The sequence below is a fragment of the Mastacembelus armatus genome, chromosome 4 (assembly GCF_900324485.2).
Source record: "Mastacembelus armatus chromosome 4, fMasArm1.2, whole genome shotgun sequence".
Classification (NCBI taxonomy): domain Eukaryota; kingdom Metazoa; phylum Chordata; class Actinopteri; order Synbranchiformes; family Mastacembelidae; genus Mastacembelus; species Mastacembelus armatus.
The window spans coordinates 17,651,704-17,670,277 of NC_046636.1; the positions used below are offsets into that span (position 1 = coordinate 17,651,704).

General features: G+C 41.1%; 1 protein-coding gene across 2 annotated transcripts in view; it reads right to left on the reverse strand.

Moving 5' to 3' along the window:
• The window catches only part of pbx1b (pre-B-cell leukemia homeobox 1b), a 55,880-nt gene that overhangs the window by 11,901 nt on the left and 25,405 nt on the right, over window positions 1–18,574 (reverse strand). For both annotated transcript variants that reach the window (XM_026305043.2, XM_026305044.2), the window contains exons 3-4: window positions 3,682–3,926; window positions 1,596–1,786 (exon numbers count right to left, since the gene is read on the reverse strand). In XM_026305043.2, coding sequence (XP_026160828.1) covers window positions 1,596–1,786; window positions 3,682–3,926 — 436 coding nt within the window. The remainder of the gene's footprint in view (window positions 1–1,595; window positions 1,787–3,681; window positions 3,927–18,574) is intronic.

Genomic DNA, 18,574 nt, shown 5'->3' on the forward strand with positions numbered 1-18,574 from the left:
TTCATCAGATAATTCCTGCATTAAATTTGACACTTTTATAAGATATTTTAGGTACAGTTCTTGTATAGCTACTAAACAACAGTTTGTCTTTTGTTGAATAAAAACACAAATAATTTATATGCCTTTATATAATTTAGTGTATATGCGTTAAACTTGTTTCCATTGCTACTAATACTAATACAATACTAATATACTATAATCACTTTATAAAGGTGTGATCATGTTCGCATTTTACTTATTGTCAATTATTCTATTATAAACTGTAAACCTGGATGTGTGTATTTCCATATCTGGCAGACCTAAACAGCATTCATCAGAAATCACGTTTCCAGCCACCTGATAAAAATACCTCTGCCATTGGGTATTTAGATTTCAAACAATCCAATACAGTCATCAGATATTTGCTAACTGTACAGTAGAGGATCATAAAATCCAAATAATGAGATGAAAGAGGTTAAAAAAAAAATTAGTAGAACAACTTTAAAGCAAGAATTCAAACATATTTTCTTTGTATCTGCACTGAATCTCATTAAAATGTCACCCTTTTTTTAAAAGATGTTTTTTGGTGTAGTGACTTGTGAAGAGACAGAGAGAGAAGGCGTGACATGCAACACAGCTCCCTGGCTGAAACTGAACAGTAATGTAGAAGAAATGTGAGTGAATATGTCAGTATTCTAGCTTGCTAAAATGCATGGCAGCACAGAAATAAGGCTGGCTTTATCAAATATGAAATACTAATATACATTTTTTAAAACATGCATATAAAAGTTAACCCTCTGCAAACCCTCATTACAATACCTTAGAGCAGACAGATATTATGTGCTGATGCCCATGGGTTGGCTGACTCTATCTTCTGTACCTATCAGGTCATATTTGCATGTACCACATCTAAAAAGGGCTTTGCATAAACTGGAGGGGAACCCGGTAAAATCTCTTTGCATGTATCCATCGGTGAGGAGATTTGTGCTATATTCTCACTCCAAATGTCTGCTTGAAAATATGTAAATGTGCACAGCATGGGCTCCAGAAGCTAGTAGATTAATCAGCAGAGCTGAGCATGGCAGTGCCTCTCAACCAGTGAAAGTGTTCCTCTTCCTCTCCCTTCCCCTTCCCACTGCACCACCACAATCATTTGCAAGAGAATAGATAGGGAGCTTTGTAAGGGAGTGCATGCCTCATTTAAATGTTATGCCTCCAACTCAGACTTTGAGTGAGATTTATCCTTCAAGAAATGTATGCAAATCCGAATCACGCATCAAAAGAAACAAGCGATTACATTAAAAAAAGGGAAACAGTTAACGTTGTGGAACATGCAGGGAATTCTTATTGGCCAGTGTTGCTGGATATGTTGGTCCAAATGGCATCTATAGATGCAAACCAGCTCAGTGTGTGTGGTAAGAAGCAAAACAGCATGTGTTACAGCATGTTTATACCACGATAGGCCTCCTACATCAGGCATTCATATGGATATCAGGCTGAGACAGAAGCGAATGATGAGATATTTGCAGTGTTGTTAAACTGGGAGGTTATTTGCAGCATGGAGCATGGTACAATGTGTATGGTCTGAATAAACACATGAATACAAAGACACACACCTGGCATCGAGAAAACGAGAGCGCAGGATCATAACGGCCTCACAGGTGCTCTGTTTGAGCTGCATCTGGATGGAGCTGAACTTGCGGTGGATGATGCTCACCATGCGCTCGATCTCTTTGGGCGAAATTGGTCGTGTGCGTGACTGCTCCCGTAACAGGTTCATCACATGAGTGGTGAACTCGTTACATGCCTGCAAAGGAGATACAAACACAGGAATAAATCCAAAAACGTACCAAAAACACGTGCTCCTAGGTAAGACGTGAATAGGACCTGTCTCTGCAACCATATCAAATTACATTACAGAGACACATATCTGACACACACACACACACACACACACACACACACAGGGTAAATGCAGTATTTGAAATTCACAGATGCCAGAAGTGAATAAAAAATAAAAATCAAGCTTTTCGCTTAATGTAGTTCTGGGGCAAGCTTTCTTACAAAGCCAGAGGGAGATATAACTGCTGAAATATTTCACATTTAACAGAAGTGGTGATGGCAGTGTGTTGAGAGGAACCAATGACAGCTGTTCCCTTCTCAGACACACACATTCACAGCATAGCCACCCTGAGAGATGAACATGCCACGACGTTTCATTCATCCCCCCGTGTGACACCAGGCGTGAATCTGCTACAATATTACACTCTGACTCTATGTCTCTTACTGTCTCCTCTTCTTTATTTCTTCTCCTGCTGTCGATCTCTCCCTGGATTTAGCCGTGTCAGGATTTGTCTGTGTCTGTCTATCTGCTTGTTCATCTGTCTTACTCACATTCATCTGAAAGGGATGGTATTGTCACGAATGCATCGGTTATCAAAGAAATGAGAGGAAATCATCCCCCTTTCAAGACTATACTCGGAATACACATAGGAGACACACAACATACTGCATATGACGGACTGTTCCAGGGTAAAACCACAGTCTTGTGTGAATTCATGTCGACAGCCATTTGTGTTGAGGAAACATTTTGAGCATACAACAGTTGCCACCATATTTTAGGGCTCATCCTGCCACAGTGTAGAATAAAAACATTTCAGGACAGCAAATGTGACTAAAATCATTAAACAACAATCAAAGTAGTTACTGATTAATTAATCCATCGAGAGAAAAATAAGCACTTTGAATTGATACAATATAATTTACTGATTTTATACATTTAAATTAATTTTTTATATTATCATTATTTTTTTTTAATTTTGCTGTCTGACAGCAGATCCTGTTGGTGGAAAGCACCCTAAGAGGCCAGGCTTGTTGTTTCCAGTGGTCTTACCGCTGTGTCCTGTGAACATGCCTCCACAATAAAGCTCTATTGTGTCTGCTGCATTCAGGGGAGTACTATTTAGCCTGTGAAATGAACGAATGAGTCAAATAACCCTGCTGGTGCTGAGATAGTCGATCAGTCAATTAGTCGACTGACGGGAAACGATTCCCTAATAACTGGGATAATCAGTTGCTTGTTTGAAAAATTTATGAAGTAGAAATGTCAAACATTTCCATCCTCACAAATTTGAGGGGTTGTTTTTCTCTGTTTTACATCTTTTCCCATTGAATATCTTGGGGTTTTGGATTGTTGGTCAGACAAGGTAAACAATTTGAGGATACACTGTACATATACATATACATTATTGTGATTGTTAGTTTTTGTTATTTGTCAACATATTATACACAAAAAAGCAACTAGTAGAGGGAATCGCTAGTTGCAGCCCTATACCATACTGATGTCAGAGGTGTTTTTAACAGAAAGCCTGCATTAGTAAGTGTGTGGCGTGTGAAAGAGGCTTAGGATAACTCAGATACTTCTTTATTGATTCTGACCATTTCTTTTTGTAATGCAGTCCCAGAGTTCTCCTTTGTCTGCATGCTTTAATTGCAAAGGGTTCATTTCAGACAAAATGTGGCACGGAAAACATCAGTTTCTTCTTGTCTGTATATGTGAAATATGTGTAACCTTAACAATATAAATAAAGATTGTTATTACTCTTTTATGATATGAGAGCACTGATGCTGTAATACATAAAGTGTGTCTGTAATCATCAGGTCAAAAAAAGTAAAGAAACCAGTCTAGTCTGCTGCTCTTACCTGTTCGTATTTCTCCAGCTCTGTGTGGTAGATCTGTCTGATCTGGGACAGCTTAGCTCTGTAGTCAGAGTGCTCCGCAGAGTTATCCGCCCCTGCTCCTCCCGAGGCCGCCGCCGCAGCTGCCGCCGCCGCTGACCCTCCACCTTTCTCTGGACCGGATACTCCCTCTGCCAGCAACATGTTGTCCAGCCGCATGAGCTGCGGATCCGGGGGCTCCTCCTCCTGGGCGCCACGGATACTCAGCACTACAGTGACAGAAAAAGGTCAGAGGTCAGTCATGAGCAGTCATAAAGGTCACACCTACAGTGGCGTGAAGCACCGTAACAAGCTGTCAGCTGCAGAGGCTGCACAGCTGACACTGCCGAGCTGCACCCACACATCCGCCAGCTTGGTGTGAGTGAGTGAGTGATGCAGCATGCTGTAGCAATGAGAGACACACAGGCAGAGGGGAAGAGTCAGGTGTGCAGACACATCATCTGCATCAATAAAGGAGAAGGCTAAATGAAACTAAAGCTCATGGGTTTATCCCTTTTTAAACAAGATAAGTCATTACCCTATGATCTAAAAAAACCTTTAACACATTTGAAATTCTGTATCAACATATGACTTTGCTGAGTTCTGTCAGTCATTTGTGATAGTAGTTGGAAATTAAGCTTTAATTCCACAGCCTCATTTAAATCCACAGCAATGAACACAGTTATCAACCTTTGTCTGCTGTGTGCACTCCAAAAAACACTAACCTCTTCAGTCTCCACACAGATACTCTGGCCTTCTCCACTGTAACAGCCAGACCGTTGATTCTCGTAAACTGCGAATCCTGTTTTTCTCTGGTTTATATCTTTGTAAATTTAATACCACTGATTTTGGATTATTGCTCAGACATGATTGGCAGTTTGGAGACATGACCTTAGTCTTTAGAAAATTCTAATAGACTATTTTCTTACATTTTATACACCTACTGATTCATAACTTAGCTATGCAACGAATGAGCAGAATAACTGATAATGAAATAAACCATTAGTTGCAGCCCTAGACTCAATATGTGACCATCTGGAAAAGATATTTAGGGGTTTTATTTGTTATTGAACCACTGTCTCTCACTTGTACTCTAAGAGCTAAACTCTCCCAAAATTATTTTCTTTTGTCTCGTCTTTTCTCTCATTTCCATCTCCTTCACTATAATTACTTGTATTTATTTATTTATTCTTTCTTGTTCTTTTCCAACTGCTGGAGTTGCAACTGTTGTGCTGCTGTGTTTTTTTTTTTTTTTTTTTGATTATTAAGTATTTGAATGATATCTGCAAGCTTAAGTGTTAAACAGTACATTAAGCAGTAAACTTGAGAACTGAGTGACATCAACAGCAGTAATCTGTAAAGATACTGTATATTTGGCTTCCACTAGAGGTCTCACTTGCCATTCTTAAGGAAAATGAAATCCCACCTTCCATTTTCTGAGTTGAAAACACTCCCAGTGTCTGACTCTTCTTCCTCCATCTGAGAACTATCCATTTCAATATAAAACACCTTCTCCTGTGTGCAGTGCGGTGCTGCTAGGATCCAAATTGATCCCAGTGTGGACATCGAAAGTTCATCGATGGCAGTTGGCATTATCGTCACAGGGCCTTGGCTGCAGCGCTAACAGGTGCTATGACTCTGTGACTTTACGCCCTGCATGTGTCGATAACCATTTAAAACGTTACTACTTGTCATTTGGCTTGTTGTCACTGAATGAGAAGGGACAGGCAGGGAGCACTTCATTAATTCAGAGACAATGGGAGTGCTTGGTGCATTAACCCCAGACTACTGTCTGGGTCCATGGGCCTGGGCAGGGGGTCAGCGGAATGAGAATAAGGCCTGCTGTACTATTAGAGGAAGAGGAGGGGCTCCCTCAGTCCTCCCCCCGCCTTAAAGTGGACTGGAAATGCAAATATGGCAACTGTTGGCAAGTGGAAGAGGTCAGAGGTTTGGGCCACAGGCTCAGCAGGAGGTAGATTGAGTGTGGGTGGAGTGTTGGAGGAGATGGTGGAGGACGCTGGAGGGGGCTGGCAGGGCTGTACAAACATCCTGTCTCATTACCCAGACTCCTTCATCACTCCTGTAATGTATGGACAGGATTGGACGTGAAAACCTCAGATGGCTTCACACCCGCCTTACCTCCACACTGCCATGACTGCATCTACGTCATGACCTACCCCACCAGAACCTTTAAACCTGCCTGTCTGCATTAATTAATGTACATCAGCAAAGGCCCCCACTGCTCCTCGGCTTATGAACACACACCAGTGTTTGAGAGCCATTTTTTTCTGTAGTTACCACCTCATAAACACCAGACTAAAGTGGGTTTTAAAATGAGAGCACACCACAATATCCCATGGAGGAAAATGAGCTGCACTTTCTGGAAGCAATTTTCAGCAGGAAAACAACTCATAGCGGAACTAACTTAAAGAAGAAGAAAGAAAACTGTCAATTGTGACTCAAGTGCACTATAAGAAGTTGCATTAGGTATTCTAGCATGGATTAGAAATGAGTTACGAGTCTCAAGAGTTAGAGAATGTCTATTTTCAGATGCTGATTTCTAAGTTAGGCCTATTGTTTTGGACAACTCATTCCCTTAAGTGCAAAAGAAAGAAAGAAAAGTCACACAATAATGAGTAAAAGCATAATTCAAAGAGCAACAGCACACCAATGTAAGGGAGGAAGCTCTTCTCAGATGTTTCTACCAAAAAAATCAAAGCTGGATTTCTTCCTGAATTCATAAAACATCTAAACTGTCAAGTGAAAATGGAACATAAAATTCCCTGTGTTCACAAAAACGATTCGGTTCATGTCTGCCAAGTTCCAGCTTAACATTCATGAAGTGTTTATTTTACTTGGCTTGAACACCTCCAACATCACTCTTATAAGGGTGGCTGTTGCAAAGAAGGTAATTTCTTAGGAGATCTCTTGGAAGGGATAGAGAAAAAACACAAGTAGGCTGAGTTGTTTTTTGAGAAAGATGGAATAAGAAATGTCATGGACAAATGGAGAGCAAGTTACTACTGTATATTTAGCATAGCAGGGATTCTACACAGAAAAAAAACAGGTCTACATGTTTTTCACCAACAATTATCACAAACTCCAACATGATCCCCAGGCCTTGCTTGTTGACATGTGTATACCCTTGCTAATCAGCTGCATATCACATGCTCTCCTTGTACAGAGCCCAGATCCCAGCTCCATTCTTGCTGCTGATCCAGCTGTCTTGGAGAGCATCTGTCAGGGGGGACCGAAGAAGGAACAATACATTACGCCATGCTGGCTGTGTACTGTCATCCCTCATTGACAGCACATTGTCACACTTACACAGCATCCTCTGAGCTGGGAACAAGCTAAGTAGCTGCTCCCTATAATATCAGCTCTTCCTGCTGCCTTTTATCATGTAATCTGAAGGGAACTTGCTCCGGGTGTGGGGTTAATATGGATTCTGGGAGGAGGGTGCGATGGTGCTCATTTTTAATTTAAGTGACTAATCAGTGTGAGCCTTATAATGATGACAGGCATGATGGTAACAGTCTCTTGTCTTGTGATGGGTAGTTTTCCTCACATGGAGAAGCCGCAGACTTGCAATGTTTGGAAGTGATGGAAGCAAACGATGATTTATTTCTTCCATCCTGAACCTAAAGCACATAATTAAAACCAGAGAGGGATTATCTCAAACAAATAAAATTAAAAAAGAAAAGAAAGGGATAATGTGCTTCCATAAAATTGGCTTTGCTGTGGGTCATAATTACACGACTCAGTGAGGGCCACTTTACTGGCTAATGGCAGCCTAATTGATTCATCCTAATGTTTTTCGAGCCTTGGGTCTGCTGGGCACTCCCTGTTCAATAGTGCTGGTGAACTTACTTAGCCACCCACAGACAAACACTGAAGGTTCTCCCAGGGATAAACAATTATCTGTGTATGTGTGTGATTCGGACTACCCTCCCCCCTCAGTGAACACACATTTCTGTATGTCTCTAATGGATGCCATTCCCCTCGTCGAGGCGTTTCAAAGATGGCTTGTTGTCAGACGATGCCTTATTCCTCCCTCCTGTTGTTGACAAGCAATTCTCACAAGGTTTTGGGGCTTCACTCTATTTGGTGCATCAGTATGAATATAAATACATGATTTCAATGTGATTTGGCATTGGTTGGTAATGAACTCAGTATTAACACACACAATCCAGGAATGTGGTGTAATGCTGCAAAGCAACCTTACATGTGTTTGCGGTGTAAACGCATCTGTGCATGGATGGTTTGGGTCAGGATGGGTGTGCATGGTCGCTGGTTTTACTGCTCTGTGTACACACTGAGACAAAATGTCACCAACTGAGCAGACAAGAAAAGTAAACTGGAATGGGAGAACATGACATTTATTTAACCCTGCAACATCTGGCCTTTTGCAAATCAAATCGATATTTAATAAAAGCCCAGGGCAATTGGCTTTTGGAGAGGTGGATGCTTAGCTGTCTGGTCATTTGTCTGGGAATATTTATTTCATTTCCACACAGCTGAGGGAAAAAGCTTTTGCTCTTTGAGGATAAGCTTGGACTATCATGTTCAGAGATGATTTACGTCCCTATTTGGGGGAAAGCAGCTTGCTTAAACCCCCTCCTTCTCCCCCCTTGTTGCTTGTTTTCAGTGAGCACATGTGTAACATCCTGTGTTCCCCATATATTAGTCATTCAAAAAGATTGGCTTTCAGCCTCATATGAAGATGGGCATGGGTATTAAAATATTAACTGAACTACTGGCAACAGAGATACATAATTTGAGAAGTAGTGCTGAACAAAGATCGGAGAATGAAGTTTTTGAAGATTCTCAGTCCCAGGTGAAGTTATTAGAGTAACTATGGTCTCTCTGGATTCAGTGTGGGTTGGAAACCTGGGATTAGCATCATAACTAGTATCTGAAGAAATGTTATCACTGGGGATGGATGCAGATCTGGTAAAATCAGTGATATCCCTTTGCCATACATGCCATGAGCTCATAAATGTGAAAAAATTTAAATAGTCCAAATACAAGCAAGATCCAGGTTTAAAATGCACCTTTGAGTCTGTGACAATATTTCTGATTGTATCAAAAACTTGTCAGGGGATTAAGATTTCTTCCAGGACCATGCTAACTTCTTCAGAGTGATTCGTTTTTAACACAGCTTAACAATATCAGACTCAAAGAGTTAGAGCACACCATGCTTTGCAGTCCAGATATGTTATCCTATCAGATTAACAGAGGCAAATGGCAGCCTGTCAAAAACTATTACCATATGTAATCCCCTTCTAGATTCGAAGGCATGTTGACAGAAACTGTTGGCATGGCAGCCTGTCATGGCAATCGGGTGACTGGGGAGAACCTGATGTTTAATTAATGATCTTGCGCCATTCTGTCAGTGTTAGAGAGATGGACAGCCAAACAGAAAGCCCTCTGACAGAGACTGGGTGCCTTGGTTCAAACTGCTGGACACCTTTAGGAGGCCCTCCGTTCTGCACCCAGATGCCGAAATGTGATCTGTGGTGTTAAGTCACAGCTAGCAGCACAGGGAGGCTGGGCCAAAAGTGACATGCAATGCAGGTCAGGTGGCAGCATGTCCAGGCAGATCAACACCCACAAGGCTTGACATTTGTAAGAGTGCTTTGATCAGAAAGGTGAAGGGCACAAGACACTAAAGTGGCATCTTGTGATGTTCTCATATCAGTTTCATCCAACAGTAGCTCATACACAGCTTATTAAAACTTTACATGAGGGGAAAAAACCCCTCTGCAGCACAGGAAGGAAGGCCTTCTGTGTTACCACAGAAATTGTTTGGTTGAGGCGAAGAGTAGAAGAAGAGGAAGATTGTTAGCATCAGCAGCAACAATCACTATGGTTAAAACCAAAGAAATAAGTACCCATTAGGGCCTCTGTGAGGCAGTGGAAGCACAGCCATAGAATGCTACAAAAATGTATAGGATGTGGTTTTTTACTCATTGGAAGAAAAAACTGTCTGAAAAAAAGCTGCACAAAAGATATTAGAGTTAATATTCCATGAGCCATGTTTGCTAATGATTTGGAGAAGTATTTTTTTATGGCTTTTAGTGTTCGGAAGAAAATGTACAGCATATTTAAATCATTGCTGATATTTTGGAACTGTCAAATAAAACTGGATTATAATTAAAAGTAATGTGTCTTACTGTACTTACGTTTCAGTGCTATTCCTCATTTAGTCATATTGTTTATAAAACAAGAGTAATGATGTAATCTTCCTTAGAATAATCAGTCCGTCCTTAAAAGCAGTCCAATGTGTCCGCTAGAAGCCAAACCCTTTTGCATAATTAACCCTTTTTGGTCAGGCTGTGGTTGGCCTGTCTGCTTGAATTTACAGTGACAGCACTGGCCCTATTTGTTTGCAGTGGTGCTTCACTGGGCACACTTCATTGTGGCTTCAGCAGTTAATAAATCACAGTACAAGCCCCCTCTCTCGACGGCAGCCTGTGCTACGGTGGTCCTGTCACAAGGCAGGCACCAGAGCTGAAGCGACAGCTACATGCTAATTCAACATCGGCATAATTCATTATACAGTCGCAAGTGTACTGGAATGGAAAGAGAACCAACATACACCAGGAGGAAGACGACAGGCATCAAACTGTTAAATCCTGCTCCTCTTAAGTCCCCTCTGTTTGCCTTTGTAAGGATTAAAATCTTTAAAGCCCTCCCAGCAATATAAAATGATACACACCTATTACATATGCAAAAAAGAACTCTGGGGTGTGTGAAGATTAAAATGATTTACTTCCAAGGCACCAACACAAAGTCATGCAATTCATTTTATGGGAAAAAGGTTAACAGATATCAAAGAGGTTATTGGACAATGAAGAAAATTAAAAAGCAACTGAGCTCCACAACAGTGTTGTTAAAAAGAAATATCCCTTTTTATGAAATATGGTAATCTATACAGCCACTTCTGTAAGTCATGCAAAAGCCAATGTAAAATGACATATCAAAAGGTAGATTGGGAGTTCTTGCACTAAAGGGGAAATTAACAAATAGATAAAGAGTCAATTAAACCGATAAGGCCTTGTGCTCTTCAGAGTGGAGCTGACAGCATTCACATTAAAGTGCTTTTCTGGCTTCTCATTCCCTACATGGCTGCTTTCGCTTTCTAACCACTTGAGAAGAGAATGAAGCAGCATAGTCTTTCTTAAGAAATCCTAGTCTCATCACACACACACACACACACACACACACACACACACACACACACACCAATCCTCTGCAGTGACCACTAATGAAAGTAATCAGAGTTTTGTCCTCTGAAGGCTTAGCGCCACTAATAACAACGTAGTATTTGGTGTATACTTCCTATTAGAATGTGAAAATGTTTTATATTAGTCATCATTCTGTATGATACTAAAAAAAAGTTAATACATTAGCAGCCTCAGGCTTCCATCTGCGCCTTATTCTGTTAATGTCTACAGAGCCATAAAGACTGTAAACAATTTTGTCAAAATTTGTGTTTCACTATTTTTCGTTGCACTAGACCAATCTATGTTTGTGGTGAGTTAATGTTTTTTTCTTGAAAATAAAAAAAAAATCATGATCTTGGTACAATTCTTACTAAAATGGTAATTTGTTAAAATAATCTCAACCTAAGGTGCACTCCCTATTTTTTTCCAGAGCTGTCAATCACAGATCATGTTCAGCCTCTATCCACTAAAAAAATGACAAGAAGGAGAAAGGTACCAAGTGGATCTTGAGTTGTTTTTTGTTTTTTTTGTCAAATGTTTTTATACTTACTTTCTACCTATCTTCTTAATCACCCTTCACATTTATCTTGGACAAGTCCATCATCAACATACAACGGTCTCTTCAAGCTATTTAGGTTTTAAAAAAACTGAAAAAACTACAAATTGAACAAATGTCACGCAGGCTGACTGAAATTTGGAAGCCAGCTAAATTATGACTGCATCTGCAATGATGAGATGAGAGGTGAGATGAGATAAACTTTATTCATCCCTGATACAATAGTAAAACAATAATACAGTGTTGTCTATATTAACATCAAATAGTCTTACTGATTATATTGCTATTGTAATCTTTTGAATCACAAACATAGAGCACCTACAAACTTTTTTGATATACTGCTTTGCTCTGTGATTGGCCCTCTGCTCTGGTTATGGGCAAAGCTCACTGGAATACAAAGGAGAAGGTCTGGTGAAGGTTTTTTTCAGGATAGCTAGTGTTCTTGCACTCCAACAAATGTTTTATTGAGGTCTACACAGTATCTTGTACCAGAAACATAGTTCTACCATACAGTATTCTACCACAAATACATTCCACTGAACCACTAGGGGTTATGGAGTTGCTTTAACACAAGCAGCTCCAGTGGAATCATGAAGATGAAGGTGTAAGGCAAAAGTAAGCTCAATATGCACAGAAGAAAAACATTCCTCAACAATTCACAGGACGTTTTCTCTCTTTTCCTTTCTAATATCTTAGATAATTTTAGGCCTAGTTGTCACTCTCCGCTCTTTTGACCTAGTACTTGAATATAACATTGTCCCCTCATAGGTGTTAAGAATCACTGAACAAATGTACAATTTTAAAAATGGCTAAACATCAAAAGGCACTGCTGTAATGGTGCACTGAAGACAAGTAATACGTGTTTATCCATTGGCAAAGTTGGGGTAGGTTCATTCAACTGTGCAACTTCTCAGACCACTTAAAGGATGGATAGCAGTTAGAGAGCATCCAGGAAAGTGTCCTGTGTGTCCCACACGAGATAGTAAGCATCCTGCAGCATGTACCAGACTGGGGCCATAAATGGCCTTGGGCACTGTGTTGACTGGGCTTGCCATGTCATCAACAGTCGCCTTGATCTGCTCTACCTTATTAAAGCCATTCCTTCAGGAGAGCAGATGAGCATGTCACAGTGTGAAACCAGGCCAAGGAGGGAAGGTGACCACACTGCCACCCTCAGCTTGTGCAGAGGGCAGGGGGGGATATGAGCACAGTGTAGAGGCTTTGTTGTCAGCCTCATCCTGGACCCCCTGATGTCCCTGTGATTCCCTTGTCAGCCTGTGTTAATGGAACTCACAGTGGTTATGTTCCTTCACATTCTTATCTCCTGCAGCAGGACAGTCACACAGCAAAGCAGTGTCTGTTTAGCCTCGGCTGACCAGAGACAACTACTGTATTATATTGACAGTGTTTCCTCTGTGCTCAGGATGACTCTCATTAGGGAGGGAACTAATTTACACATGCATTCAGTACATGTAGTTTGGTCTATCTGAACAGTATTAACTGATCCAAAGAATTATTGGAGGTTAACTTGCTTTGACTGATGTGTTCATGAATAAAAAAGCTACAGTATACACCCACAGAGCCACAGTTTCCAGCTCTGTCCCATCCCATATCTGACAACACATACTTGTGTGACATTTTTCACAGAGAACAGCTCTCCTACTGCCAACCAGTTTATGTAAAAGTGATTAACAGTAATTAATCCTTAATCACCATGATTAGCCAAGTCGCAGTAAATTAAGCCACATCTGGAGCTGCTGAGGGCTCGTAAGTGGCAGCAGGCATGCTGAGTATGAATGCCACTGTTTACTGAGGTCTACCTGAAACATCTGAATGCAAACAGCACAAGGCTCATTCAACTGCTTTGTTTGGGCTGTGTGTTAAATGTGACAAGTAAATTCAGATAGTGCCGTTCTGAGAGGCGCACTGACTTTCACAGTGTATTAAAAAAAATAGAATTTAAGTATTCACCAATGTTTGTGCAATTATTGTTGTTAACTACTTATGCAGCTAAGAATCACTTACCGACAGCAATAGAGTGAATCATGAAAATTATATTGTAGGGCTGCTGGGCTTATTTTTTCTTCAATACATAAAAACATAAAGGATCTTTTAAATTAATTTTTTCAAAATTGTGACAAATTACATAATGAACAGGACATTTTAAAGTGTAAATACAAAACGTAAGCCAGTGCTTTCTTGTCCTCAAAGTATGCAAAGCCAGTTAATTCAGTCAAAGTGAGTGTGTAGTGTAGTGTAGTGCAGCTGCTGGGAGAGAAGCCCTGTGGCTACAGAACTGCTGAGAAGAAAACCACAAACCTGAAGAGACACCTCAAGGCACATGACACAGTATTTGAGAAAATCTAACACTGGAATACTTATTTAATTTGTACACTATTTGTGTATTAACATCTCACAACAACAGGACATTGCTACATACCGATGGGGGTTAAACATGCTATCCATACATATATTTTTACATTCATTTCCAATTTTAACTTTCGTGTATACATTTTAAGGAAATCTGTGGTGACTGAAACAGCCTGATGCCTGACCTGAAACTCACTTGAGCATCTACAGTAAACAGACACCAGAACATATTCTCCATGTTTACAAGGACACATAACATACACACACACACACACACACACACTCACACTCCGAGCGCTCTGTGTACCCGCGCTTCATTGATGATTGGCTGAATTGCCTGAAGATGTCTCAGTGAATAGCCGCAGCGGCGCTGGTGCCTCACTGTAGCTTTTTCCTGCCAGATAAATGATGCAGGAGGACTGGCTGTGTGCTGGGGAACTGGTTCCGTCACAGCGGGTGTGCTGTGTCTCTTAGCCCAATGTTTCTCTTGTGCCCCCCTGGAGAGTTTTCTCCCTGCTCCACAGTCTCTCCCTGGTACACAGCTCCAGATTAATTACACACTTTAATGAGCTGAATTATTAATGGGGCTCTTACTTGGCAGTTTAAGGAAATGCAGAGGAGAAGACAGTGTTGAGCATTGGGAATCAGGGCTCTCATTAAAACATCACACAACGCCTTTGGGACCGGTGTTATTTAGCCAGAGAAATAATAGGATTTGGTACTTTACATATCAGGAACAGAAGAGCTGCTTGACAATGAATCCACAGTGAGAGATAGAGAGAAGAGCCCTGCAGAGGCTCATGCACAACATTATGTCATTATGATTGCAGGCCCAAGGAAAATGAAAGGCCATCTAATGCAGCCACTAGAAAAGGTTTCTTTTCTGATTGTTCAGCACAGATGGGAGCAATATTATCTGAAATGAGGTTGACCAAAGCTGGAAGGGAATGAATGAAAAGAAAAGCTATTTCTAGGTGAATATGTCTCATTTCTTTCTTTCTCCAAAGGGACATTTTTGAACTGTAAAGACAAGGAACAAGGATGTTCTTCAAAATCAGGATTTGGGGAAATTGTCATTTTGAAAGCTACAGGAAAATGACATTATTCTCATAAAATTAAACTCGCTGATAAGAGAAAATCCCACAGTGGAGAGAGGAAATGAAACCAGGAAACAAGTTCCAGAGTTGTTCCTGTGAATCTAAATTTGTATTTTGGCTGGAGCAAAATTTAGTCTCCTCCCTATGTCTACACATGATGTGTGCAACACATAATTAACTATATATATATATATATATATATATATATATAGAAAGAGAGGGAGCCATACAGTTATTTATGATATATGTGATATATGTGTGTATATGTATATACTGTATATACATATTTTAGGCATGCCAGCCTGCCTGTGACATACTGCATAAGAATGCCACAACTTTGGGAACATGTCCGACACTGTGAAGCATTGTTAAAGCTCATAGATTTGATATGACAGTATTGTAAACAAAGAGAAAAAAACAATTTGTTCCCTAAAAATACCCTGTGTCAGAGAACAGCGCTATCTCTTCTTCTTCTTTCTTTTACAAAGCATCTTTATCAAGAACATGCTCATATTTTCACTGTGATGATTTTCTATATTAGACAGGTTTTGCTGTGACGGCTGCTGCACGAACACGAGCTACATGCCTTGAGAGCACCAAACGGGCTTTCACGCTTGCTCGTGGAATCCACAGTGGGATCCCAGGGGATCTCTCTCACTGTTTACAAGCTGCTGCCAGTGCTGACTGCTCCTGGTGTTTGGGAGGAAACAATAACAGGCTCATTGCACAGTCAGATTATATTACAGCCTGATGCTGTGCACAGCTAGGACTCTGAATGGATTTTGGCTTTATTGCCATATTTGGGAAGACACTTCAGGAAAACTGATGACATAGCACCTGACAAACAAGATTGAAATCTAACTGATGACTTCGCCTCTGCGTCTTGGTGATAGGGCACATTAGCACAAGTCCCTAATTAGTAATCACCATGAAGAGTAATCAGATGACCTGAGAATGACCTAGGTGGCCGTGCAGGCGGGCGTCTGGAAGGGACAGAGTCTTTGTGTAGCCCTGCAGCTACAGACACAAAGCCCTGGGGGACACTGCTACTGCAGCACAGCTAAACACCCCCCTGTACCCAGGATAAAAATCACACAAGGTCCTGCTCAGGGTTCAAAAAAATAGCAGAGCAGCTCATTACGTGGGTCCTTTTTGGGTCAGGGAGCAGATGCAAATGTAGGTCAGAAGGAACCCCAGTTGTCAGTCAAGAAAGAACAGGGAAAAGGGTGGTGTACTGGAGGAGGACAGAGAGGGTGTCTCACCCAGTGAAAGATTGCGCGTGCTGCTCTTCACAGCCCGTCCCCAAGGACAGAGGGTATCAAATAATCCGCAAAGGAGAGGAGTGCTGCTAAGCTTCAATGAGGAAACTTAATTAGACTCAAGCTTGTGAGGTTAATTTGAGCTAACTGACGTGAGTGAAAAGGCATTAAAATTTTTCCTGTAGAGGGACTGATCTAACATCAAGCTCTGTTTTCAGTCTCGTATCACTGGGCCATATATCACCACTGTACCAATAAAGCCAATTCCCATCTAGCCGATCCTGCGTGGTGTGCAGCTGGATGATGAGGCCAGTCTGACCTACATGCAGACCTCCAGAGGATCCAGAATCTAACTACTCCCCCAACCTGAAAGGGAGTAAACTGTCCATTATAAGTCACCTTGAAGCAAGATCTGCTGTCACATTTCCATGCTTAAATTCTTTTAAGATGACTTGTGTTTTTTTTTTTTTTTTTTCAGTGCTAAAACGTCATTTTTTTCTTGCTCTTGCACTTTTGGCCAATTCCAGCTCGCTCTGAAAATCTCTTCCACAGCAGTAACAGCTCTTCCAACTCTGTAGCACTTCATTTCACTTCACACTGAGCTTAGAAGCACCACTAACTACCTAGAGGTTGACACTTGTCTGAATAATGTTATGCTAATGCTCTAGTCTACCTGTATTTACCCCTAAGTGCAGCAAGCAATCTGTTGATTGCGAGAAAGCAATTTTCCTGAAAGAGGGGGAGAGCGGGGCCGCAAGAAAGACTGAATGAGAGGGTAACAAGAGATCTTCCTTAAGCTGCGGCAAAAGCAATTTACAGAGGACGACAATTTTCTCTGGCTGTGAAAGGAGCACTTTCTCTAATTGCGCCTACGCAGAGCCATCAAGATGGGGATACAGAAAATAGCCAACCAGGCTCTCATGTATCCCAGAGCAACTTAGAAGTATAAGCAGAAAAACAGCTTTACAACCTTGCCTTTATTTAGTCAGGTATATATTTTTTTGAAAATACATGGAGATGCCCATTCATACTGCAGGTTGTAAAAAACAATAGCCCTCATAAACAAAGCAACAACCTGTGTACATTGTGTTTTCAAGCTCAGACTAATTACGTTTAGGTTCTACATTATGTACAACAAACTACAACCCAACATGATGTCATGTATGAGAGAGAATGGTGTCCATCTTGTTTCTATTCTTACACACGGACATAATGTAACTCCAAATGCTATAATGATGAATGGGGACATTGTTCATTTAATTTGTTTGTTGGTCCTTGTGTTGCCCGAAAAGGCAGATGTAGAAATTAATTGCTCTTTCTGACAAGGAGTGGTGCTTGTGTTTCTGTAAATGTATGTGTGCGTTTGGGCTATGGGTGGGGGGTGACAAGGCTTCTAAAAATAAAGCATCAGAACCATGTGTGTGGTGCCAGATTGGGCTCAGTGCTGTGCTCATCTCGCTCTGGCTCGACTTCTATCTGTCCATGTGATAAAGCTGCTAACAGGCCTTTATCGGGGAGCAAGGGGAAATATGCTCCTGCCAGATTAGGCCCCAGACTCTGCCAAGGTTATAAACAGCCTGTTATCTGTGTCCCAAACAGAGTAATCCATGCTCTATCAGCACCCAAACATATGGGCCACACAGAGCAGAGATAGCCTCTGATGGACACTTGGTTTTAATTGCAATGAGAGCCAGCGGAGCATCACTGGGAGAGAAAAAGGACATAAAATAGGTCTGTTATTGTGGATCTCCCAGCCCCGGTGTAGCTGGCCAACATTCACAAAGACCAACCTCGACCTTTCTGCAATGCTGCACCTGCTCCTTCTTGTGCACTGAGACGATATCATGAATGAGCAGGGCAGCATCAATGTTACATTTCCAGGAATCTATTAAAGCCCTACTGGATACTTGTTTCCTGCTCAAATTAATATTCTCCTTTTTCATCCAGCATCATTTGGTGTCATTTGGTGTCATTGTGCATTTCGTCGGCATGCTAAATTAGATCTTGGCAAGTATGCATTAATTGAATTAAACGCTATTTTCACTTCTCAACACAACACAGGCTATTCTTCAGCTGATGCTTCACAAAGCATCAGTTCTCAGATGTGCTCTGTCTCCTTAATCAATACCAAACTTGAACTTTGTCAGACATGGTCTTAGTAAACAAGAGCCACTCAGACGGTCTGTCTTTCAGCACAAAACACACACTTGAACACCCTCAGTAAAAGTCGGAGTGAAGTGAGGACAGCAGACAGACATGATGGAGGATGAACTGAGCCTATGAGCTCTGCAGGAACTGTGTGCTATGACAAGACTGTCGTAAATATAAAGAATTATATTTAAATTTCAGAATTAAAGCCCCAGTCAA